We start from the raw sequence: 25988 nt of genomic DNA on the forward strand, positions 1-25988 counted from the left end.
AAATCTATAATATAGAAATGTACAATCCTCCCACCACTCTAAATCACCAATGACAAGGCACAGATGACACTATTGGACACATATCTATATGAAATCGGGGCTAAAACTTTTTTTTCTTTATGATTCGAGAACCAAAACACAGAAATGTGAAACAATCAATCTATGCGGATGCAGCCCCGACAGGGTTAATAGGAGGGTGTGTGCTAGTCACATCTTCTGCGGATCTGTATTACTCCGGGGAGAAGATCTGTTTCACTATAAGATAAATACACTTTGTAGATAAAACATTTGTTACATTTTGTTGTATTTGAGCCGATCATTCGTGTACAGAACCAGTAACATCATTCTGTTTGTTTTGCACGGGTCCAGATGCATGTTATGGAATAGTTATCACTTTCAGAGATCTGATGACACATAGGAGGATACTTTGTAGGGGATTTCTGATATTTGTGGGTGGCTGCAGATCACAAGTAGGATATGATGGAGGTCCTTTGTGCAAGATGGGATAAGGGATGCTGATGGAGGATGGGGAGGTGGGCGTTTCTGGAGCCCGGGATGGGTGGCTGAGCAGTGTGTCTATATAAAGTGATGCTGATGCTGGGAGTCCGCAGTGTGCATTGTGTGCAGAGGGAAAGCAGGACGCTACCGTACTTAGCCATCACCAGCAGCATCCCACACCCACCTACAAGGTCCAGCCATGACTTCCAGGGATCTCTACACTTCGTCCTACAAGAAGATCTTCGGAGATGCTCCCAGGTCCTCCAGCTACCTATACTCACCTAGCCCCAGGTCCTCCCAGACATACAAACCCAGAGACACCTACACCAGCGTCTCTTCATATAGGAAGATCAGCAGGTCCCCTGCCAGCCACCTCGCCTCCATCCCTCAAGATCACTTTGACTTGACCCAATCCACCGCCCTCAGCAACGAGCTGAAGATCGTGAGGACTAATGAGAAGGAGCAGCTGCAGGGTCTCAATGACCGATTTGTCACCTACATCGAGAAGGTCCATCACCTGGAGCAGCAGAACAAGTTGCTGGAGTCAGAGGTGACCTTGTTGAGGCAGAAGCAGTCAGAACCCTCAAGGCTCAGCCAGGTCTTTGAGCAGGAGCTCAGAGAGCTGAGGTCCAGGCTGGAGGAGCAACTCCATGAGAAGGATCAGGCTCTTCTGGACTGCCAGCAGCTGGAGAACTACGCCCATCAGCTGCAGGAGAAGCTGGCGCAAGAAACTACCAAGAGGCAAGAAGCTGAGGAGGCCATGAAGGACTTCAGGAAAGATGTGGACCAAGCCACACTGGACCGACTTCAGCTGGAGAAGAAAGTGGAGTCCCTGATGGATGAGTTGGCTTTCCTGAGGAAGGTCCATGAAGAAGAAGTAGCAGAGCTCCAGATGGCTGTGAACGAGGCGCAGGTGGGTCCCAAGGGAAGAGCAGGAGGTGTCAGGCAGGGCGGTGGCTCATGCAGGGATGGGAGGAGGGAAGAACATCAGCATTTGTGTGATGATGCTCCATTTCACTCATTCCAAAAGAGTCACTCAATTGTTTACACATGTCCCTGGGTTTAAAAAAATGACAATTGTGCCCTATTTTGCGGCATTCATATTATCTGGACTTTTTCAGTAATTAGTTTTAGCATGATATAATTATTATAGTTATAATGTGGAGAATGGTTCTCCTTAATCATTCATGGTTAAAGTAACAGCAGTAAGGTCTTCCTGAAAATTATTGTAAAAATGTAGACTTTCTACTTCTACATATTTGTATCCAGAACAGACAAAATGGAAAATGGTCCAATTATTCAGGTTATGCTGAGTTAGGTTAAAAGGAAAGAAAGAGCCCCCCGCCCTCCCATTAACCATCCAAAGAAGCCATGCTTTCCAGACACTGCGCCAATGATGGTCAACAAGCCCAAAACATTGAGATTCAGTTTGTAATAAATGGATGTATAATATTAGTCTGTACTATAAACCAGTGGTTCTGGATGTATAGTTGGCACAAGGAATTATTTGCATGCTTTACCCATTATTCTAAAGAACCCTTATATTGTTCAATACATGAAAATCAGACATGCAGATATCTTGCATTATAAGAAGGATCTACTGTACTTATACGGGACAGAAATAAATTAAAAGACACAACTGAGTGATCATAGAATGACATATTGTCTTCTATTTCATGAAATGACCACTAACACTAAAGTATTGTATACATATTCTAATGGCTTCTAATGGATACTTCTAATGATAGTAGTCAGTATATTAATTCCTTTTTTTCCTATATATAGTATTGTATATTATTCTTTGAATCTGCAAGCAGACCAAGCTGTCCAGCAAAAGTGTCAGTGACAGGGTTTTGGGCAAACTATAACATGGCCAGAGGTGCCAGTCATCCTTTATTAACATGGTTTAGATGATCTTTTTTTTTAAACGGATGATGTATGTGTTCAAGCACCGTGTGGGATAATGGTGATTTCATGTTGCATGTCATATGTCCCTACAGTCATGTAGGGGTTACCCTGTATACTCTGAACATTACTGGGGAGTGACACTTTTAAACTCCCACATAAAGGGATGTCTTCTGCGGACACATGGGCACCACCCTCATAGTGTTATGTGATATCTCTGCAGATACCCCGGAGCAGATTGTACATGTGTCACAGCTATTGAATATGGTAGCAAATTTGAATGCAATGCAAGTTTTCTGTTGACAGAAGTAGAGCTGGTTGGATATCGGTGTGTTAAAGCAATGTTACTAACATTCAGGGATTATTGGTATTCCGCTTTTTTTCTGCAACATTTCCTCTTTTTGCAATTAGCAACACTGGCGAGACCCAATGGTCATAGTCTGAACGGTAAAGACAGGTGGAGTTGGCGGATGTATAGGAGAATGTATTGGGGACCACTGCTGGTATAAAGCTGGAAGTAACCCACTGCAGTGTCCTTCAATTGGATCACTGGACAGGAAGCAAGATGAATACTACAAAGTAATCACTGGCGCCATTCTTTCTAGAAATGTTTGGGATGAATAAGTATCTGGATGGATGGGGGTGGCCTCCAAATTATAATGACAGCATTATCAGGGGATGGACAAAATAAGAGAAACACCCCTGTGTTACACGCTAACGGTGCTGTGTACACTGCAGAGAGGCTGTTTTTCTGGTGGTGTTCCTGCCCTCCCCCCTTCTTCCTATAGACCCCAGGGACCCCCGATGCCTTCCATGCTGACAAGTTACTTTTACAACCCAAACCAGGCCCTAAGATCTTCACCACTGATACTGGCAAAAGCTGTCCAGCAAAAGTGACAGTGACAGGGTTTGGGGTGTGACCATAGAAGCACCCTGTTATTTCCCACCTAAGTGCTTGGCATCCACCAGTAAGCATACATTCACCAATGGCAGTGTGTTCAGATGGCTGTCGAGGCTGCTGCATCTATGCGACCAATAAATCGGTTGTAGACGCAGACCGGTCAGCTGCTGCAGAATATTGGCAAAAATGGCCTTGGGAAGACATTGACCAGGTCATCAATGTGGATGATTGAGGAAGCTCTAGCAATAGTCAGCTAGCACAGGAATTAAGCAATGACTGAAAATAAGAATTTGCAGTGCTTTTGAGTGTCCCATACAAATATCTTCAAGGCCCTGCTTTCAGTCTGGGGTTCATTTTGCTGGAAGAGCAGCCACACTCAAGCTTCATGAAAGAAACATTTATTACATTTGTTGGACACATACAATAAAAGTTCCTAGCTCCTCTCATCCATTTATGATATAGTACAAACATTGGAACATTGTAATTATTATTATCTTCATGATTATTATACAGGATTTATATAACACCAATGGTTTGTACAGCTGTTTACATAATAAAGGGAGGCTGTACAGGTACAATACAATACAAAACATGAGGGTTAGGGGGAACCTGCTTGTGAGAGCTTACAATCTAAAAGGATACAAAAAGGGGAGATGAGTTGATGGAGAAGGTACAAGTCCAATCTTTAGAGGCAGAGTAGGCTTTTCCTAAGAGATGAGATTTCAGGGATCACCTAAAGGTTGGCAGAATAGGAGATAGCTAGACAGATTGGGGGTAGGGGGTTTCAAAGCATGGGAGAGACATTCTATACTCTAGTCCTTGAGATGAGCTGGACGAAGTTGGCGAGGGAGCTAGAGAGAAAGAGGTCTTGGGAGGAGAGTTTGGGTGATATTATTTGATGTGACACTATGCCACTGGATAGATTTCTCTTCATAGATGAGGAACTGGTACAGAGCCCAAGATTCTGAGAATTATGTCTTCCTACATAAGCTTACTTTGTAGCCATTGCTTTCAAGTAATGAAGACATGATGACTCCACAGCGAACAAAGATTACCAGTGCTGGCCATGGTGCTAGAAGGAAATACCTTTATAGAACGTGCACCTATATGAGTAGTGAAGTAGGTATTTGATAATAAGTCACAGCTGAAGATAAAGTTTGTTCTGCAAGTGTACTGCATATACGTATGGGTGTTGTTCACAGATCACAATCATATAAAAGGGGCTCTGTTGATAGCACAAGAGACATTCATAATGTAACTCACTTTCATGTAACAAAAATCATAGACATTGGGTGCTCAGATTGTCCAATGTGCTGGGAAATGTCATCCAGTCAAACAGGAATTTAAAGTCAAACTTTTTTTTTTTAGTTTTGGATAGAGCGCTGAAGGGTTAAAACCCCTCTCAGTTTTTGTTGCTATCTTAGTCTGTATCTGCGCCCCCCAAAACAGGCTAAGAGGGTAAAGTCTTCCATAAAGAGGGGATTTCTCTCACTTTGGAATAGATTTTCTCTCGCTTCCTGTTGTGTTTACAGGTCAGGAGGTGAGGGTAAATGTCTTCAATGGGACCTAAAAGGCAAAAAACCCTACAGCTATTTTAATTAGCCCCTAATCTTACCAAAAATTATAAAAAACGCTTTAGCTTTAAATATACTTTAAGGATATGATGATAGATAGAAGTTGTAACTGCTGCAGTTTCCCCGAAAATAAGACACTGTCTTATATTTTTTGGGGCTCAAAAAAACACACTAGGTCTTATTTTCGGGGTAGGTCTTATTTTTTTTAATGTTCAACAATCCAAAGTTAACGCAAATCCAAATTAAATAATCCAAAATGGCGAAGTTAAGAATATGGTGATCAGGCAAATCAGGGGTGCCATACCTTTCCAAGAGCAATTTGGTAACCAATCGCTGGCCAGAATGAGCGAAACGCGCTTTCACTATCGATTCCTCACAGGCGGAGTGCATTTGGTATCACTCCGCCAGTGACAGGAGCCGGCGCTATAGAGGAGGCATCAGCTTATGCGGCTCTGTTCCCTCCGGTGCCGCCTCGCCTCCTCTAGCGCTGGCTTCGTTGGCACCGCTGATTCTCTCCCGCGGCTCTTCAAGTTCCCCTTTATGCCACCACCGGCCCTGGGAATGGTCACAACTAGGTCTTATTTTCGGGGTAGGTCTTTTTTTTGGGATGACAGGGTAGATGTGACATTTACGGTGACTTTGTCCACCTGGATAGATTTTCCTTCATCTCAATCTTACAAAGAAGCAATGCTTTCCTAAGTGGCTGAGAGACCTATACATTTATGGGGTGGCAGGAAGGGGGGATTGAGAAGGATTTAAAGCTTATTTCTCTTCTCCACACCTATGCCTCTTTTCTTCCTTGACCCGTCTTCTTTGTATACACTCATCGTTGGTCTTGGTCTTTCCGCTTCTTTACTGTTCCCATATTCCCCTTTCTTCTAATCCCATCAATCCTTCCTGAGTACATCCCATCTTGCTCCTTGGATCGGGTTTCCTGACTCGATTCGAGGCTCATGCAAGCTCCAATGTATTCATATGCTCTACTAAAAAAGAGAGCCATTGGAGGACATGTGCTTTTTACTTGTATATTTGTTTTTTGGTATTATATGTTATCAGAGAGGAATGTATGGTGGGGTTTAACCCCATTACCATCGTAGTATGATTTCTATGTTGGTTATTGATGTTATGTATAATTTCTCGCTTTGTTATTTCGCGTGTTCCTCTGAGCTCAAGTAAAAAAAAGAATTACAAAAATATATATACATACTTTAAGGAAAACCTCATATACAAGTTGAAGGTAAACTTGTGGCACAGTAATGAGTATGAGCAGCTCACAGATCTTTACATATCAAAGACACTAAAGGGCTCCCACAGGAAAACTACAGAGTGCATTGTAGATACAGTCAAAGTGGAGTATGACACGACCAGATGCCACAATAATCATTAGAACAACAATCCATTTTTTTCTTTTTGATTTGCAGGCTTGAGTGTAGGAAATAGTGTCCCAGTTGTTAAACATCTCCACTACTCAGAAAAAGATAGAGAGGGGGTCATCGTTCTCTACAGACATATTAGTAATATCACAGTGTGCGGTTATCAGTCTCTTCTATCCAGTTATTACCAGTGTCAGCTCATAGACATGAGATGACAATTTCCCGATTTGTCCACAAACAGTTGCTCAGGGAATGGTCGCTGGATGCCTGCAGGTGGGACACTCGGCTGGTGTTAAGGAGAACAAGCCATTGTATATGTTAGATAGCTTCCCCCTTCCCAATATTGACTAAGGCCAAAGGGGGCAGCTTTGAGCAGCGGCCCTCCCCCACCCACCTACATCTTCTGTGTGCATTTATAAGGATTGCAACAGGTGCAGAAAAGCCACTGCATTTGTGTTGTCTGTACTAGCATGGCCCATGTGCACAGAATTGAACAGCTGTGGTCATGCCCTGTTTTACTGCAGGAGCAAACACATTGTACCTGGCCCTCTACCTTTCAGCACTGGGTTCTTGGTTCGAAACCTGGCCGGGACACTATCTGAGTGGAGTTTGCATGTTCCCTTGTGCTTGCGGGGCTTTTCTTCAGGAACTCAGATTGCCTTCCACACTCCAAAGACATGCTGCCAGATTGAATGTCTTCTGTCTAAAATTGGCCATAGTATGATATACTACTGAGTGGGCCCAAGATGGTTGCCTCCCCATCTACCCCAACAGCAGGTAAAGCGATTTGACTCCCTAGGGAGAAAACACTATAAAAATGTACATCAATTAATTAATAATCTATTGGTCCTAGGCTTTAGTCTGGGTTACATTGTGGATGCCGTGGCTCTGCCCTCCCCTCTCTATTGACATAAATGTGTCTGGCTGGAAGAAGCATTCATATAAGGAGCACTATGTAGGCCACAAAGCCACAGAGTGATTAAATCCTGACCAGGTCCACCTTTAGAAATCATGGTACCCTGTATAACCTACCCAACAGGCCCTTCACCTTCTCTAGAGGGGTTCCCTGCATTGTATGACCACAATAAGGTCATAGGCAACCCCTGCTTGATTATGACTATTGAAAAATGACCCTTTCCTGTGTATGGGCAGTGCAAAAGCGCCTGCAGATATAAGAATATTTGTCAAATCTGGACAGTTATGGTAAGATGGGTCAATGATGAAGACCCTCCCAGGCATCTTCTGGCTGAACATTCATATTCTATTATGGCTGGTATCTATCAATTTAACCTGAGAAGGCCTGAGCTCAAGTGTCCTCTGTCCCCCCTACTTCTCCCAGACCAGACATGCATGGCTGGACACCCACCATTTATTGTCTCAGAGTACCTTTTATCCAAACCATCTCAGTTAAATGACATTTTAAGGGTTTATTGACCTTTTAGATTCTTACATGTAGACACTCTGATAGCCAATCAATTTGTATGTTAAACCGAGTCATAGCCTGGAATTGCAGTGATATGGGCAAAATCTCTGAGAGTATTCATCTTCTTTCTTATTTAAAAAAAACAAACTAAAATTAAACCTATTATTTTATAGCTAGGACTCTCAGTATCTATATAGATAATGATATGCAAATGACCATTAGAGTCAGCTCTATGATATCAGCTAAACCTTATCAATCACAATTCAATAAATGTTGTATTTCAGGGAGCTCACAATTCTCAAACATTCAATGTAAGAACACATTAAGCCAAAATCAAGTTGTATATTAGAGAAAAGCAAAACTGCGGAATTTTTCAATTATTATGAAACACTTTTCTAATTTCTCTGACTAAAATAAGATGCAAGTGATATGTGCCTGATCGATTGGTTGCTTGGGTGCTGTTAAAGGCTTTGTGGATTTTTATTGATTCCGGGGACAAGAGTAAGAGGTTTTGTCCTTTTGATGAAACATATGTGTGAAGGAAATTATATTTCACAATAACTACTTCAAAGCAAACCATTCTTTAGGTGTATTGTTTTTTTCATTGTTCTATAGCTTTTCCTGCCACGACTTCAGTGACCTTCATATACAAGTATGCAATTATATGTATGGTCTTATGATAGAGATAGATAGATAGATAGATAGATAGGGATGCACCAGTATTGGTGTCCATACCGAGTATTTGGGCAAGTACTCGTACTCGCCCAAATGATCCAGATGCTTATCCCGATCCCGGAACTTCTGGTATCAGGAAGTCAGGCGATGAGTCATTACAAGCCGCCCAGCTTCCTGGTTGGCTGGGAAGTTGGCTCCATACTCCCTCGTCATCAGGGGGCATGAAACTGGCTTCCCGGCCAATCAGGAAGCGAAGGAACGGATAGTGACTTACACCCCCCCAACCCCCCCGGGCTTCCTGATTGGCAAATGGCGAGGGAGCATGGAGCCGGCTTCCTGGCCAATCAGGAAGCTGGCCAGCGAGTCATTACCAGCCCCCCTGGCTTCCTGATTGGCCAGGAAGCAGACTCTATGCTTTCTCATCACCTGGAGACGAGGGAGCATGGAGCCTGCTTCCTGGCTAGATAGAAAGCCTTCCGTAAAAAGCTTTTCAGTATTGGTATTTGGTATCGGTGATAGGTGGATGGATGGATGGATGGATGGATGGATGGATAGATAAATGGATAAATAGGTAGGTAGATAGATAGATAATACGTAGATAGATGGATAGATTGGTAGATAGATGGATGGAAAGATAGATGCATGCACTTCAGCAATAACCGCATGGTATTTCTCGTGAGTTTCCTGGTGATGACGACAGTGGACCATGCCTGCGTACCGTGTGATAAAATGGCCAATCGTAGTCTCCATCGGAAGCCTGTTTGACAGGGTGAGAACATATGAGAACAACTGGGAGACAGGGATAGAATGTTGTCACCCTATAACAGGAAATGCCTGAACAAGGGTCTTGATAGCAGGATCACCAGGGAGTAATGAAAACTGATTTAGAAAATGCTGAAGATGACTTCTGAAATAACATAAACATGTAAAGCTAATATGATGAGATTTTAGTGATTGAGTACTTGATATACTTTGAAATTTCTTATGCAAATAATGGAGAGAAACTTCACTCCCGCTAACAATTTCTTCCCCCCTTTTACCTGCTGGGTTGTCCCCAAATAAACACCCACATGCCCAGCAGATCCAGTGTTGTCTTATGTAAGCCACTTCTCTGTCATAGCACACTGGGTCTTGCTTATGATGTCATCAGGGGTCTCTTGCAGCCAGCCCTGATGACGCTCCATGATGCATCCCCGGTGTGGTATATACATTTCCCAGGACATGCGCAGTGTAGCGTAGATTGCTTGAAGCCTTCTAGGATGTATGATGTTAGTATCCCAGAAGGCTTCAGGCTGGATGGGTCGTCATTCCTATATAAGCAAGAAAGCCAGAAGTGAGGCCAAGAATCTACAAATGGCACCTTCCATTAAAAATAATTACAAAAACACTATCTGATTGTGTAACGGGGAAAGGGGTCGAGAAAGTGTTAAGAACTGATTAAAGCGGAGAATTTGCAATTAGACCCCTAACGTCACCTTTGCATTTTAAAGAAGCCGTACAAGCGCAGATCCATTCAGTGGGGAAGAGATCGGTGGTCTCTCTCCCCAATGCTCCCTCTGTCAATCCTGGGCCTGCAGGAGGGGCAGCGGAGCTCAGGAACCAAGACGGACACAGACGGTAGGAAGAATCGTCAGGAGTCAGAGCATTGCACCTGTGATCCATTGAATCGCGGTTGCAACGCTTTACTGGCTCCACTGCAAAAAATAATAAATGTACATTTTTGTTTAATGAAGAAGCGAGCATTTATTTTATTTTTTTCCAAAAAGTGGACTTTACCTTTAAGGAAACAGCCATTCTCTGTATGCATGCTCCAGGGCAACCACACCGCTTGCAGTAGAGTCAAATACATTCCCTTTTTTCCGCCAAGAACCAGCACTCAGCCTCTTTACACATGACAGACAGGGCTGACCTGAATGTATTATGGGAAATCAAGATCATTTTTGATCTCTGGATTAGCCATCTGTTATTCTCAAGCACGTCTCAATTCCTGATTGACTTTTTCTTCCCCATCTCTTCTATTAAACCATCATCTAAGGTAAATCATTCAGTGCAGCAAATGTGCAGTGACTACGAGCTGGATGTTACTTCCATTTGCCTGTATTATCTGAGGCTTTATTAACACTATAAATTCTTTGTGTGGAAGTCTGTCTTTGCGCATTGCTGTCTTGCTGGGATTCATTGCTCTGCAGATAGAAATGTTTCCTCTGGGAGATGAATCATAATAAGATTTCTAAAGATCGCACTGTCCAGGCTGCATTTTTCCCCCCCTCAATCCCCGGAGTCCAGCTGTTCTTTTAATGCACTTGTCTTACCCACAATACCTCGGGGGACCTCTGGGATTTACCATCAGCTGTTCATGGGATAACACCTTCCTTGGTAGGTTCGATGAAGGTCAAGCTAGGACAATGTGATGGATTTTCTTCTTCTGCAGGGTTTTACACATAGATGAAAATGGATTTATTCATGTCTATGCGTAGTATTGATCAGGTCATCAGTACTAGGAATGCAGTCTAATGGTAAATAAAGGAGGCTTCCACCTATGTAAGGAAAGATCTCCATCCTGTAGCGAAATTAGATCTGAGAAAACAGAATTTAATGCAGTTATACAGGTGAAACTCGAATAATTAGAATATCGTGCAAAAGTAATTGCAGTAAGTTCTGCAAAAGGGGCCCAAACCAAGTACTGAGTACATATGCATGCTTGTACATTTCAGAGGTCCGATATTGTTCTATGTACAATCCTTGTTTTATTGATTGCATGTAATAATCTACTTTTTTGAGGTTGTGGATTTGGGGTTTTCATGAGCTGTAAGCCATAATCATCACAAATGACAAATCACGGCTTGAATTACCGTATTTTTCGCTCCAGAAGACGCACTTTTTCCCCCCAAAAGGAGGGGGAAAATGTGCCTGCGTCTTATGGAGCAAATCCCGACGCCCGAGACATGCAGTTTCGGGCGCCGGGCGAGTAGTAGGAGCCACTGCTCGTTTAATACAAGTGATCTAATGAGATCACTCGTATTAAAACCGAGCAGCGGCGACGATCGAGATAACCATAGAACAGACGAAGTACGAACGTTCTTCGTCTGCTCTGTGTGATCACTGAGACCGTGGCGCTGTAATCACAGCGCCACCTGTCTCAGCGGTCACTAACTGCAGCTTCTGTCACAGCTTCTGTCATAGAAGCTGTGACAGACGCTACAGTCTGTAGAGTGCTCCATAAGGCGCGCCGGACCTCCCTGCGTCCTATGGTCCGGTGCGTCTTATGGACCGCGAAATACGGTATCTTGCTTTGCATGTAATGAGTCTATCTCATATATTAGTTTCACCTTTTAAGTTGCATTACTGAAATAAATAGACTTTGCACGATATTCTAATTATTCGAGTTTCACCTGTATATTCCTGTAGAAATAAGTGTATTTGTACATAGGGCTAGAGCAGCAGTACCTGATTTTGTCTTAGTCCCTGTTCACACCTAGGCATTTTATTGCTCAAAGGTAAGCGCAACAAAACGCCCAAGACAAGGAATCTCATTCATTTCTACGGCCCTTGTTCACACCGGAGCATTTTGTCGTGAGCAGAAAAACAACTGTCACTGGAAAAAGTACAAGAGCTACTCTATGGCAGATTGCAGAGCTTTTTGGTCCCCTAGACTTCAATGGGAAACTTTCTGCGACAAAACGCTCAAGTGTGAACAGGGGCCATAGAAATTAAAAGGATTCATTGTCTTGAGTGTTTTGTCGCGCTTAGCTTTGAGCGACAAATCGCTTAGGTGTGAACAGAGCTTTAGTCTCCTGTCATCACCTACAAAGCAGCACTCTGAGAAAGAGGGGAAGCACTAGGAGCCATTCAAGCTCCTACATTGTCTGATCAGGAGGCTGTGATCAAAGAGGTGATACCGCTGTATTGCCTAACTCTACAAGAGAACATTTGCTACTCCCCTAGCTATGCTGTCTGACACATGTATATAAATCAGAAATGTAGCTGGGCAGAATTTTAAAAAACAGTGAAAGATAGCTCACATATGTGTAGAGTTCAGATTTAACCTGGGTGAAAGATAGAAACTAATGTCCTTCTTTTCTCTGTGAGCACTCCAGGCAGTGGAAATGGTGTTGAAGGACTCCGTCCCTGGTGTTGAGAACCCCACACTTACCACTGTGCATTAGACATGGACTGGATTGTACTTGACTGGGAGAAGTCAATGTATTTGGCTGGGCTGCAACAACTAAATCGACATAATCGATGATTGAAAAAGTTGTCAACTTTTTCAATCATCGATTAATCGGCTTCCGATTACTTGGCCCTGTTCACGGCTCCACACACGCTGCGCGAAACACCTCCTCCCCACCTCACGCTCGCCGCTGGCAGACCCGCTCGCCCGCATCCACGCAGCACCTCCTCCTAGCCTCACGCTCACCACCCGCCCACATCCACGATCTGCACAGGGACAAGTAAGGAGGAGCAGGTGTGTGTGTGTGTGTGTGTGTGTGTGTGTGTGTGTGTGGGGGGGGGCCCGATCTCAGAAGCCAGTTGCTGGAAGACTGCTCAAGTAAGCCTGCACTTTCCCACACATGGTGCTCTATAATGTATTGCTGGGATTTGTAGTCCTCTATAGCTGATGGTACATGCGCTATATATTGTACATAGGAATACAAATCCCAGCAAGACATTATACACTGTATGTATAATATATTGCTGGGATTTGTTGTATTCCTATATAGCTGGTGGTATTCTGCATTGCGCTGTATAGAGGACCACAAATCCCAGCAATAGTACATTATACAGCGCAATGCAGAATACCGCCAGCTATAATGTACTATTGCTGGGATTTGTTGTATTCCTCTATAGCTGGTGATATTCTGCATTGCGCTGTATAATGAATTATTGCTGGGATTTGTTGCAGTCCTCTATAGCTGATGGTATTCTGCATTCATTGCTGTATAATTTGACACTTTTCATTTCACTATATTGCTCACCACACTTTTTTTTTCTTTTTTACTTCCATCGTTTCAAGCTTCCTCCTGTGATGGACTGCAATCTCAATACAAACTAGTCCATCACTGGAGCCATTTTTTAAAATGTATTTTTTAAAAATCTGATTAATCGAACTTAATAATCGGCTAACGAATCGATTTTTAAAATAATCGTTAGCTGCAGCTCTATATTTGGCTAAATAACCTAAACATTAATATATATGAGTATGTAGGACTACCACCAAATTTGTTGAAAAAGCAAACTGCCCCTACAAAGAGGTGTGCTATCATCCATTGTAGATCATGTACTGGCCCTTTGTATCTACTAGGGGCCCTGCCAGTTTCTTGGTCTACCCATTTACTGTGGCCATTCTGAAGGGGTGTCAAGAGAAGTTAACAGACTGTGGCCAGACCAGAGGTGGAAAACATGACAGGAAAGTCTCATTCCCCAGGATATATACAGAGCCAATGGATGATTCAGCACATCACAGACCACTCATAGATTAAGTATCAGTTATGGGTAGAGTTATCCTTTAGTCACAGTTTTGTTTGTCTTTGCACTACTAATAGCCAAAGATGAGAGTGTAGACCAGAGCTGCACAAACAGCTCAGTAGCCACACCTAATATAAAAAGGTGGAGAGAGGTCAATCTAAGCAATCAAAGGTTAATGATAGAAATGAAATGATTTACATTATAAAGGTTCTGCTTGACATTGTGCGTTACAAAGTCTTTACTGCAATAGATAGAAAGATATTGAACCCCTGCTGAGTGGGCTCTGCCAGCTGGTAAAATAAGGGAAACCTGTGCTTAGGGAAATACAAGGGCCGCCATTTCTGCCCTTCTGAAATAGTTGCCTGGCTGCCATGCTAATTCTCTAACTACTCTATAAATAACTGGCCTGAAACAAGTAAGCAGCAAGTCAGAGTAAAGTCAAAACTCCTGACCTGCATGCTTGTTCCTGGTGACATATTGAAACCATTGGATCAGCATGACTATAGAGGTCAGTACGTCTCCCTAAAGTACCACATATTGTCACTAATTGAGACTCACTGGCATAGACTTCATCTCTTGCCCTTAAATTTGCCAAAAAGTATATGTGTCATTTTATTGTGAATCATCTACAGTTGGGCCTCAAACATAAGGATCCTTCTCTTCTTTTTGCAGATCACTGTGGAGATGGATGTGGTCAATAAACCGGATCTTACGGCTGCTCTGAAAGAAATCCGCATGCAGTATGAGGTCCTATCCACTCGCAATCAGCAGACGGCTGAGGATTGGTACCAGACCAAGATTGCCAACGTCACCCAGGACGCAGCTCGAAACAATGATAACATTCGACAGGCCAAGGAAGAGCTTAATGAGTATAGGAGACAGCTGCAGGCCCGCACCCTGGAAATCGATGCCCTGCGCAGTGCTAACGAGTCACTAGAGAGGCAACTGCAGGAAACCGAGGACAGGAACAATGAAGAAATTGGCCAAATGCAGGTACGGTCTCTGTGTTCTTTTCATAGCCCACAGTTCATGTTTGCGTCCATCACAGGCCCTTAAATGTAACCAAAAACCCTTTCAGAAACCTCTATGTTTAATTTTTTTCATCATGCTACAGAGTGCGCATGCTAAGTGTAAAAGTCAGTCTCTGTCTCAGTATTTATTTGCTATTTCAACTCTGCCAAATGACAATGGTCACCAGCTGGGAGCCCGTTAGCAATAAACACTGAATTATAATAAGTTACTGAATCCCATACAGCTTACTTTAACGTTCTTTGATGTTTGCTTTTAAAGAGCCAATCCACCCTAAATTTATTTTTGTGGGTGAAGCCTGTTGGGCTCACTTAGCCATGGCTTTTTTTATGTTTTGGATACTCAACCATTGGATCTTCCTGCCTTAATTCCCAACTCCTATCCCTGTCTACCTGGAAATTCTAGATGTTTCTGTCCACCTTCATAAAAGTCAGCTCCTCCTTTTGCATTCTTCATGTGAAATTCCAAGAGGAAGAGTAGGATCCCTCATAATGGCTACAGCTGGTGCGTAGACCTAGGATTCAAGCACAGAGCTTTAATGAATCAGTTGGCTTAACTTGCCAGCATCTACTGAAAAACTTTGACCCCTTAAATAAATTTTTTTAGACTTCTGGTTGTCAGTTTTATATTTCCCATGGCAACAGCTGTACTCACTGTCACACCAAAGACCAAACACCACAAAACGTCTATGTGACCAGCAAGACACAACTCATCTTCACAAGATGCATTAATTAATAATGAAAAATATCCTGAAAAGATGGTGGGATGCTCTTTCTGTTGAAGCCTTGAGGGTTATGCGCCCACTGTGCCACCTCTGAAGGTTTTCTGAACATAGGCTAAACAATTATTTTTTTAAATGATGTGATACAGAACACTATTGTAATGTTTTGTCTATAGGAAACCATCAACCAGCTTGACAATGCTCTAAGAACCACCAAGGGAGAGATGGCTCGTCATCTGAGGGAATACCAGGATCTTCTTAATGTCAAGATGGCTCTGGACATTGAAATAGCAGCATACAGGTAATGGATCTATACTGCTGAGGATATGAGTGGAAAACTACCATTGTAGATACAATCTTGCTGAATATATGAATAGGAAGATTAGATTTATTTAACAAATTATGGAGGCGGCTCGTCTGTGGACTGAACCATTATGGAGGTGTAATGAGCCTATCAGTTCAATAGGTGCTAGTGACATCATTGCAGCACAAACAAAACCATAATCAGATCTATTGGGTGGAGGAGTCTACAAAATTAAAAGAAGGGAAACGCGCTGTTAAGAGTAAATGTCTCAAATAGGAGTAGCCATAGTGTATGCATAAGGGTCTCCTCACCATGTAGCCATAGTGTATGTATACATAAGGGTCTCCTCACCATGCAGCCATAGTGTATGCATAAGGGTCTCCTCACCATGTAGCCATAGTGTATGCATAAGGGTTTCCTCACCATATAGCCATAGTGTATGCATAAGGGACTCCTCACCATATAGCCATAGTGTATGCATAAGGGTCTCCTCACCATAGTGTATGCATAAGGGTCTCCTCACCATGTAGCCATAGTGTATGCATAAGGGTTTCCTCACCATGTAGCCATACTGTATGCATAAGGGTCTCCCCACCATATAGCCATAGTGTAAGCATAAGGGTCTCCTCACCATGTAGCCATGGTGTATGCATAAGGGTCTCCTCACCTTGTAAAGAGGATGTTGTGTTAAATAGCTTACAGGTTTGTGATGTCATATAACCTGGCTCTTGACAGCAGATTCCAGTGCAGGTTTCTCAGGGCAGCTTGCTCATGGCAATCACAACAATGCAGCCATGACTTTTGGTGGATTGGGGACAGTAAGAAACTGCATCTGGGTGACACCAGGATGTGAGGACATCTGGTTACAAATAGAGGTGTGACACACACAAAATGATTTGCATGTATCAAAAATGCCTGACATGTTTGTACTGCCCTAAGAATCCAACATTTTTATCTTAATTTCCATCAATATAAAAAATGACAGCTGGGTCCTAACTGGTCAAGGGAAACACTCTTGATCTTTAAGTCAAAAGCTCGTCTCATTGAAGCTCAAGGCTGCATTCACATATGTGCATGGCAGTAACACGTGGTAAAACAGCAGTTTTAATGCACATTCATTAAACACACGTGTTGCACTGCCTTTCATTTTAAATGGCACCGCAATGCAAACACGCAATGCACCATAACCCACAGATGTAATGTATTATGGTGCATTGGGTCGATAAAATGGTGCAGGCATTAACAGTCCATTCAAAAGCAGTGTGCTGCATAACCACAATGTGTATTAGCGCATCACAACATATGAATGGAACCCTATTTTTTTCACAGATTAAAAAAAGAATGGCAGCCCTGACTATTATTTTAAAATAATTTACCTAGCCCAGAGCAACCGAAGTTACACATACACCTAAAATAAACTGAACATAAATCATACCTGTTATTGTAGTACAGCCATGCCAAACTGATGATATTTGAACCACCCCTTACCACCTCTATTGTGGTCCTGACCCATTTTAAATAAATGATGTCCAAGACTCTTCTATAGCATATGAACCCTAAACTTTTGCAGTTTAACATTGTAGTTGAAGCGATTACTATTTTCTATGCAAGTCATCAAAAGGCTTTGAAATCAGTTGGGTGCAGCACCATGAGGAGCCCTCTGTTTTGTTTGAGCTTAAAAACCTTAGTGGCAGCAGATATGTCTTAAAGTCGACTTGCATCTCAGTTTAACATAAATCTACTGCCTATGAGCAGACATAAGACAGGCGGGCAGCAGTTAGTGGAGTTTAGCCATTAGGTCTCAGACCCCATTAACAAAGTAAAACTAACAGGTCTATTCACAAAAGAGTGAAGGGTTTGGAGGAGGCAGGAGAAGTGAACACTCTAGGACAACATCGCTGAACTGGAAAAATTCTCCAATTCAGCTCACTTTCCAGTTCAGCTATGTTGTCCTAGATTGTTCACTTCTCCAAACTCTTCACCCTTTTGTGAATAACCCTGTAAATTATAGAAAGACACAGAAGGACAAGGCTTTCCTGACGAATACAGATAATAGCAGGCATCTTGTGATGTTTGCTCTCAGACATGGTGCCAGGACATACTGACATGTGGATGGTTACATTCCTGGTGACTGCCGATTTATTTGGTAATTCCCAAAACCTACTGCATCATGACATCAACTTAAACACTGGAAGTGATCCGTCCTCGTGTGATGGCTCTTGGCAGTATGTAGGCAAACTTCGATGCAGATAGTGCTCCTGTGTTTAACTATATTTACTCCTTTGTCTTCAGGAAACTCCTGGAAGGGGAAGAGACGCGTCTAACCACAGTGGGAGGAGGTGGCATGTTTGGAATGGGCTACTCATACTCTTCTGGTTCTTATTCCGGGGGCAAGTCTTACACCTCAAGCACTATCTCCACCCACAAAGAAGATAAAAAAGATGCATCTGATGGAGGCAAAGGGGGTTCTCCAGTCCAGCCAAAGCCACCAAAATCAGGAGATGCCTCCTCAGATAAGGCCACCTCCAAGAACTAAGTCAGCTATAATATTTTAACGCCCATTTGTCTGTCATACTGATATTTTTTTATCCATTGATTTATTTATTTTTAACTTTGATGCAATTAGACTAGTATTAACCTGAAAAAGATTAAGGCCAGGTGCACGCTTGGGCGATCCCGGGGACCATGCGTTCGTGTGCGGTTGCACACAGCATTTCCTGCGCAGCCCCATTGATTGTCAATGGGGTTATATCCGTATGGCAATCGCTGAAAAAAGGTACATGGTGGTTTTTTCAGCCGTGATTCCACCCGTGCAATCTTCCTGGCGTGCCATTAAAAAAAGAATGGCACCGCCAGCGTGATTCGCGGTGGTGTGCGATTCTGTGACCATGCGGCTATCCACGCAGTTTCATGCACTTGGCCTTAATAACAAGCCATAAAAGTGTTCATACTGTCATGTTTACTGAAGGCGTAACAAATAAACAATGTACTCAAAAGCTACATCTAAGCTTCAGGCTTAATAAACTGCTAATAAAATACATGTTTGTCAGTCCCTTTCTTAACATGTATCTAAACGCAGGAACAAAAATGTATTATGTGCAACTTACCATCCTCAGGTGTGGTGATTGAATCAGTTTCCAATTTTAAAGCCATTTTTTGTTTTTCCTTCTATTACTTTTTATATTTTATTTTGACCTCGTGATCCTGCCAGTAAAATACTTCTTGTCCTATGGTAACAATGTTCACTCACTGACCCCCCTCAAAGTAGGAGCAGCAGTGTCACCATAGGACAAGAGCTAGCAAAAGTGAATGGAAACCAGTCTAATTAATTTATACCTAGCTTCAAGTGTATTTCCTCTTTTGCAGTCAAATTTGAGAAAACCCCTCTATATGTTTGTTATGTGATCCTATTCACACAGCATAAAAGAAACATAATAAAAAAAAAAAAGATTTCTTACTTTTTAGATGTTTTCTTACAGCAGGCAAGATGGCCGATTCCAGGTTTTTCGCAGCACCTTCACAGTGATCTGGCCTAATGGAAAGGCTTAAGACTGAAACTTGAGGATTGTGTTTCACTCATTCACTTAATTAACATACAATGGACAAAAAAAACCTCAGACCCCTCACCCCTTAAAGCCTCTCCTAACATGGCAAAGAAAGATAAGCAAGTAGAAATGCTAACCTTTAAGACCCTAACCCAAGTAAAAACAGTTTAATCTGCAAGAAGCTATTTTTAAACATTTTTTTAAGCTAATGCTATGTGAATGGGTACATGTATCGAATATATAAAATAAGTGTTTTCCCAATTTGGCTGCGAAAGTGGAAATACACTAAAAACTCGGTCAGTGTAACAAAACAAAAAAAAAAGAAAGCCTTGGCGGTCATACATGTCAAAGAGACGCCAGCCAAAGGGGTTGGACATATCCCATAAAAGGTGCAGTGGATCAACCGGCTTCACTCGACACATTTTGTCCATACAACATTTTCAAGAGTGATGCCAGCTGAATTCCCCCCATCTATTTATATAAAGTAAATGTATATCTGCCTCCACTTCCTCATCTAAATCACTTCCCCCGGAAATGATGTAATGATCTGGAAGTCCCCTCTTAACTTCCTGTTCATCAAATCATACTACAATATTACCATCCAACTATTAGACCAATGTGTAATTATAGGCCACTGAGCGGCACATTGGTTTAATAGTTGGATGGTAATGTTGTATTACGATTGACAAAGAAACATCAGTTTTGTGTAGAGTTACACAGAGCGCTGTGTATATTATTTTTATTGTTAAAGATTTGGTTTCAAAAGGATCACACAGTGGCCAGGGACTTCTGTGTGCGGTCTCTCTAAGTATATATGGATGTGTAAGTAAGAATCCTTGATGTCCACATAAGCCAGGAGATCCTTCTGTTGATGGCAGGTGATGATTGACCCGGCCAATTGCATGAGGAATTTTTTAATCCAAAGTAACATGTTAAGAATCTTTAGATCCAGAATGGGGTAAATGTCTCTTTTTGCCTATGGAACAGAGAACAGGGCAGCACAGTGGTGTTGTGGTTAGCACTTCTGCCTTGCAGCACTCAGGGTCACCAATTTGAATCCTGGTCAGGACATTATCTGCATGGGTTTCCTCCATGTACTCTGGTTTCCTCACACACTCCAAAGACATGCTGGAAGGTTAATTGGCTTCTCTCTAAATTGTCCGTCTATGTGTGCATGTGAGATAGGGACCTTAGATTGTAAGGTCCTTGAGGGCAGGGATTGATGTGAATGTGCACTATGTGAAGCGCTGCGTAAATTGTCGTCGCCATATAAAAACCCGTAACAACAAAAAATACAAAACCTGGTCAAGTAGAGCCCCTGGAATATATTTCCTTGTATGGAATGAGGGCAATGACCACTTAGGAGAAGAACTGCTGGAGTGCAGTGTATAAATCAGCCTGTTTTTACAGAGAGGATGGCATATTTGATGAAGCAAGGTGGAAGCAGAGACACAAACTCTAGTTTGAATAGGACAGTCTAGTCCCAAACATCTGGAATTTTTTGGGACTAGATGACTGAAAAGGCAGACTGAAGTCCCCACAATCTGATGTGGGGACAGCCCCTTCATTGAGAGGAAGGCTTGTTTCCAGACTGCTGGTGGAATAAGTGCCAGGTTTGGAATGTGCGCCCAAGGCCTGAAAGAGATGAAAATAACTTTTTTGACTCAGGGGTTGAAAGCTTACCTGGAGGAGCTTTAGGCTTCTTTTCCAGTATTTTTACCTCCCATGACTTCATTGATGTAGGGGTCCAAGGAGTCACAAGACCTTCCCTGTCAAAGGGAATCCTCTTGAGATGCTGCTTGAACAGAAGTTCCTCCAACATTTGAACTGAAACATGCTTTACTAGTATTCTGAAAGAATGCTCATCCTGGACATCTGATGAAGCCTATCCAAGCAGTAGAATAAGGCCACAACCGGGAGTTCTATGTGTTGGAAGACAGAGTGATTGGTCAGAACACAGCCAGGGCTGCACTAAGACAGCAAGGGCCTGACAGACTGCCATAGACGCAACAACGGGTTGCATAGTGGGTCCAGCTAAAGTGAACAAGGCAACAGGTCAGAAGGTTTTGTTATAGCAGGAAATGGTTGGATCTACTATGGGCCAATTTCTTGAAGAATACCTCCACAAAGTGCTCAGGAAGGAAACATTTTTCAGGCCAGTCACCATACAAAATGAGCTCCAGGAGCGAGTCTACAGGTCTGGCCATTAAGGAACCCAGACTGGTGACCTTAGGATGGGCCAATGCAGGCTGCTCTAAAGCCAGGGATGAGTGGACCATGTCAATAAGGATTAAAATAGTATCCTTATATTTGGGACGGGTATCCTCAGAAAGCACAACAGCAGCAAGAGGAAAGTCAGAGAAAGACTCTGGAGGAGAGGCTGAGGGGGGTCCGCTTACAACCCTGCAGTCTGCGCCTTCAAAAGACAGAGAGCCTGCCCATAAAAGCAGACAGAGGCTGAAAATTCCTCTGTAGACAAGCCGCAGGAGGGTTGTGCACCAGAAGGAGGTCTCAGAGCAAGGAAGAGACTCGGACTGCATACAGTGGTCAAGGCTGACAGAACCAGGACCTTTTAGGAGAAACACTACAACCACCGTTCCCCAGAGCCAATAGATGGCAAGACCCTTTGAACCACTGCCCTTGCACCCATGATCTGTCATGTGCGTGAAGAATGTCCCACAGAGGGTACTCACAACCAACCACAAGCACTGTGGAGCGGAAAGGATTAAGCATTTTGTACTGAGAACTTTAGGCAGGTAGATACCCAATAGACATCCAAGGATCCTGTGTAGTTGAGCAGGAGTAGGGGAGCCCAACTGGTCATCATGCGGGTGTGGAGAAAATGGGCCGCACTTGCACAGTGAGCTTACAGACAGCCAGACTACAGCAGTGGCCAGCTAGGAGATAGAGGGAGACCCAAAACTGGCACTCCCACTCCATGGCTGCAACAGTTTATTTAATTGTGTCACAGCCTGAGCTCCATTCTCTGCCTACAGGGTAAGAGGAGCAACAGCCTTCTAGGCACCAGTAAAGGGCACAAAACCCAGACTTACCGCGGCACACATGTGGCTCTCTAAGAACAGGATATTAGGGTCAAGCCCTATATTGGCTTTGCCCTCTGAGTGGCCATATTCTCTAAGGTCTTTAGGGACAGGCCTCCATACACATTACAAAAATATAGAGGGGTTTTCTCAAATTTGACTCCAAAGTGGAAATACACTTTAAGACACTCAGCCTTTATTTCCACTACAGGTTTGCAGCAGTTTGGTTATTATGAGACAGATTTTCCCTCTATTAGCGGAATACATGGGGACAATACTCTACAAGCATTATAGCAGGGACAATATTTTAAAAGGTGTATTTTTCAGCCTTGTATCAAATAGTAATAAGGGGCACCTAAATTATTAGGTACCATCACATTCCTACTCCTGTGCAAGCAGTGTAGTGCAACAGGGTGTAGCTGTGCAATTGGCAACCACAAGATACACCCTGAAATCCAGATGTGACATTACCCTGCCCCTCTCTAAGCTGCCCATGCAATATCCAATTACAGCGCACATTTACTAATGGAAGTCTGTAATGGGAAAGGCAAATTCAATTATCTGTAATGTGGTCATCATGCTACATCTTAATAAGCCATCTGCGAGTAAGTGGACTTCCATAGTGCATTAATCCTGGTAGTTCTTTTGTAGAGCACTACAAGGCATATACCACACATCAGTATTCTACAAGGCAGGGCACGAAATGTAAAATAAACCGTACGGAAATATGGAGGCTGATACTGCTGACCGGCTTCTGATCCTGTTGGCTGCATGGCTGTCATGCTGACCTAATCTAGAAGAGGGGTACACAGCTGGAGTACAGACCCTTTATTGGAATAAATGGAGCCTGCAGCACACATACACTGGGACTGACAGGGATGATTATGAAGTGGTTGTGCATCACTGAGCAGGATGCACAGCAAATATCTCAATGGAGTGAGGACAGGTACCTGCTCCGACAAAACGTCTGGGGGGATGGTAAGGCCCACTAAAGAAAAACACATTAGGCATTCAACACTACAGCCAAGCAACTAAAATCTGGAACATCATAGTATATAGAGAAGTGAGAATATGGCTTAAGCAGTATTAAAATGCCCATATAATAAATTCAAGCAAATATAAATTGCAGTGCAAGGAGTTTATTTAAATTTTTGTCCAAACACTTATCAGTCATTATGTTTCCAAACAGCTCTAACTCTCTCAGCTTGGCTTCCCTAAACTTCCTGCTCAGTACAAGATCACACGAGACAGAGAAGTCTCCAGCAGCTGTTCATCTACTAGCTTGGAATTATATATATATATATTTATTTATTTATTTAGGTTGGTGTGTGAATGGGAACACATAACAAACATATAGTTGTTGTTTGTTTTTTAGATTTGACTGCAAAAGTGGAAATAAACTTAAAAGTAATATTTGATATGACTTCCCCATTTTGACAAGCATTGCTTAGATCTTGCATAAAATGCATAGATTTGAATAGTGATCTATAGAGGGAGTGCTAAATTGCTAAATGCAAATTACTGCTTCTCTGATGACATTAAATAAAAGGAGTTGAGGATCTACACTCCATAAAATGTAATCACTGTGGCCGATTTACTAAAGGTGTCAAGAAGCTCCACTAAATAATTAAATATTCACCTTCATTATACAATCATCTGAAAAAGCAAATTCATGTTTACTTTGAATACTTAATCATGTGCAGATAAAATAAGTAAACAGGAATTTGCTTTTTATATGATTGTAGATATATGATTGAAGTGACTATTCAAATAATCTATTGTATGAAGGTTATCAACTTCTCACTTTGAAGACAGAAATTAAAACTCCCCCAGACCTCAAGTCAAGCAAGAAAACAAGTCCGCATTGACCATTCCGACTTAATATGAAACTCTGGTTTTTAGAGGTGCACGGAAATGGACATTTTAAAACTGAAACGAAACCGAAATAAAAAAAAAAGTCAGGCCGAAACCGAAAGTTTTTTCTTTTTTAAAATATTGTATTTTTTATAAACTTTTCTTTTTTTTTATATTTATTAATCCATTTATTAAATATACTTTTAGGGGCTTTGGGGAAATATTAGGGGTCTAGAAAAAGAGATTGAGAACACAGAGTCCTCAAACTCTTTTTCTGTGTCCCCTGTTATCAATGAACAGGAATCCTCTATGAGTGTTCCTGTTCATTCATAACATGAGACCATTGTTTGTTTACTATAACTACAATAACTATTTACTATAACTACAATTATGAATGAATGGGAGTGATGTAGTTAACATACCATGTCCTCAATTATCTACAAACACTCAGCGATCACTTGCTTTTATCTCTGACACGCTGTCACAGGAGGCTGATCGGTGTGGGAGGAGAGACGCCGGCCGTTCACAGTGCTGGAACAGCGCCTAGCGGGGAGAAAAGAAACCAGGGATGCGCCGATGTATCGGCCGAAACATGGCTCTTTCGGCATTATGCCAAAAGTGCCATTTTCGGCCGGTATGTTTTGGCGCCGATATATCGGTGCATCCCTACTGGTTTTGTTAAAGTGACACTAAACTCGGGAGTTAAATCTTAAAAATGAATTCAAGAACCTTCACTATTAACCAAAATATATATCTTATTTGTGAATCACTTGGCTGTAGATCCTCAAATCATCTCTGAATTAGTGCTGACACTGTCCTTCCTTCTGGAGGGTGGCTACTTTAATTCCCCATGGTCCCTGTGTGGGGGGGGGGGGGGACATACCTTTTAGGAAACCCCCATGCCAACTACAAGTTTTAGCAAACCTTACTGCAGATTGGTGTCTACTCAGGATTGCGGGTACGGAGCACAACAGTTGGCAGGTGCACAATAAGTGCCAAGTTGAGATTTTGCATAGACATACAATCAGTCCCAGAGCGGTCTACTATTCAGGACTGTCACGCCTTTTTACGAAGGACTCATTTACAGCAACTTTTTCAAATCACCCCAACCTTGTACATACAACCATGAAAGGAAACCTCTTCCAAAAAATGCCTGGCTGCAGAGACTAAATGGCGCCCTAAGCAAGGTAGTAGCTTTGGCCACCGCGTACCTTTGATCGACATTGCTAAGGATTGCAACAGGCACAGAGAAGTTGCGCTATTTATATTATCTTTACTGGTAAGCCCCCCCACCCCCCTCAGGCACCAACTGTCTATAAGTCCTTTATGAAGTTACAGTTTGACAGATTTAACCAATTGTGTTTTCTCCCTGGGTTATTGTAAGAGCATGGAGGTTGTAGTCTGAACCTTCTGGACATTCACTGGCCTAGGCTCCTGCCTAGGTTGCCGTATGAGTAACCCGGCTCAGCCTGGCTGTCATATTGTTTGAAACTCGGTGTTCTGATTTCACTCTTACTTTCCAGATTGGCATGCTTGTTCCATGTTAGTGATTTACTAGGTTTTAAAGCCATTGGGCCAGATTGACAGAGAGGCAACCAGCAATTTCAGGTCAGTAATGGCAGCCTACATACTAGAACGGCTACCACATATGAGAATGCTAGTATCTTCAAGCCACAATA

The 25988-nt window shown here is 42.6% G+C and overlaps 1 protein-coding gene across 1 annotated transcript; it reads left to right on the forward strand.

Moving 5' to 3' along the window:
* Positions 1 to 529: 529 nt before the first annotated feature.
* LOC108788973 (low molecular weight neuronal intermediate filament-like) lies at positions 530 to 18504 on the forward strand. Its single transcript, XM_018558886.1, has 4 exons — positions 530 to 1411; positions 14488 to 14808; positions 15742 to 15866; positions 18162 to 18504. Exons 1-4 carry the CDS (start codon positions 698 to 700, stop codon positions 18403 to 18405), a joined length of 1404 nt encoding a protein of 467 aa, XP_018414388.1. The 5' UTR covers positions 530 to 697; the 3' UTR covers positions 18406 to 18504.
* The last annotated feature ends 7484 nt before the right edge of the window (positions 18505 to 25988 follow it).

The sequence above is a fragment of the Nanorana parkeri genome, unplaced genomic scaffold, assembly GCF_000935625.1.
Source record: "Nanorana parkeri isolate BGI_ZX_2015 unplaced genomic scaffold, ASM93562v1 scaffold365, whole genome shotgun sequence".
Classification (NCBI taxonomy): Eukaryota; Metazoa; Chordata; class Amphibia; order Anura; family Dicroglossidae; genus Nanorana; species Nanorana parkeri.

Excerpts from the sequence above, each read along its gene's own strand:
- LOC108788973 (XM_018558886.1), top strand. The coding sequence starts at position 698 with ATGACTTCCAGGGATCTCTACACTTCGTCCTACAAGAAGATCTTCGGA. Across the intron at positions 14,809-15,741 it reads AAGAAATTGGCCAAATGCAG|GAAACCATCAACCAGCTTGA; the intron begins GTACGGTCTCTG and ends TTTTGTCTATAG. Across the intron at positions 15,867-18,161 it reads ATTGAAATAGCAGCATACAG|GAAACTCCTGGAAGGGGAAG; the intron begins GTAATGGATCTA and ends CTTTGTCTTCAG.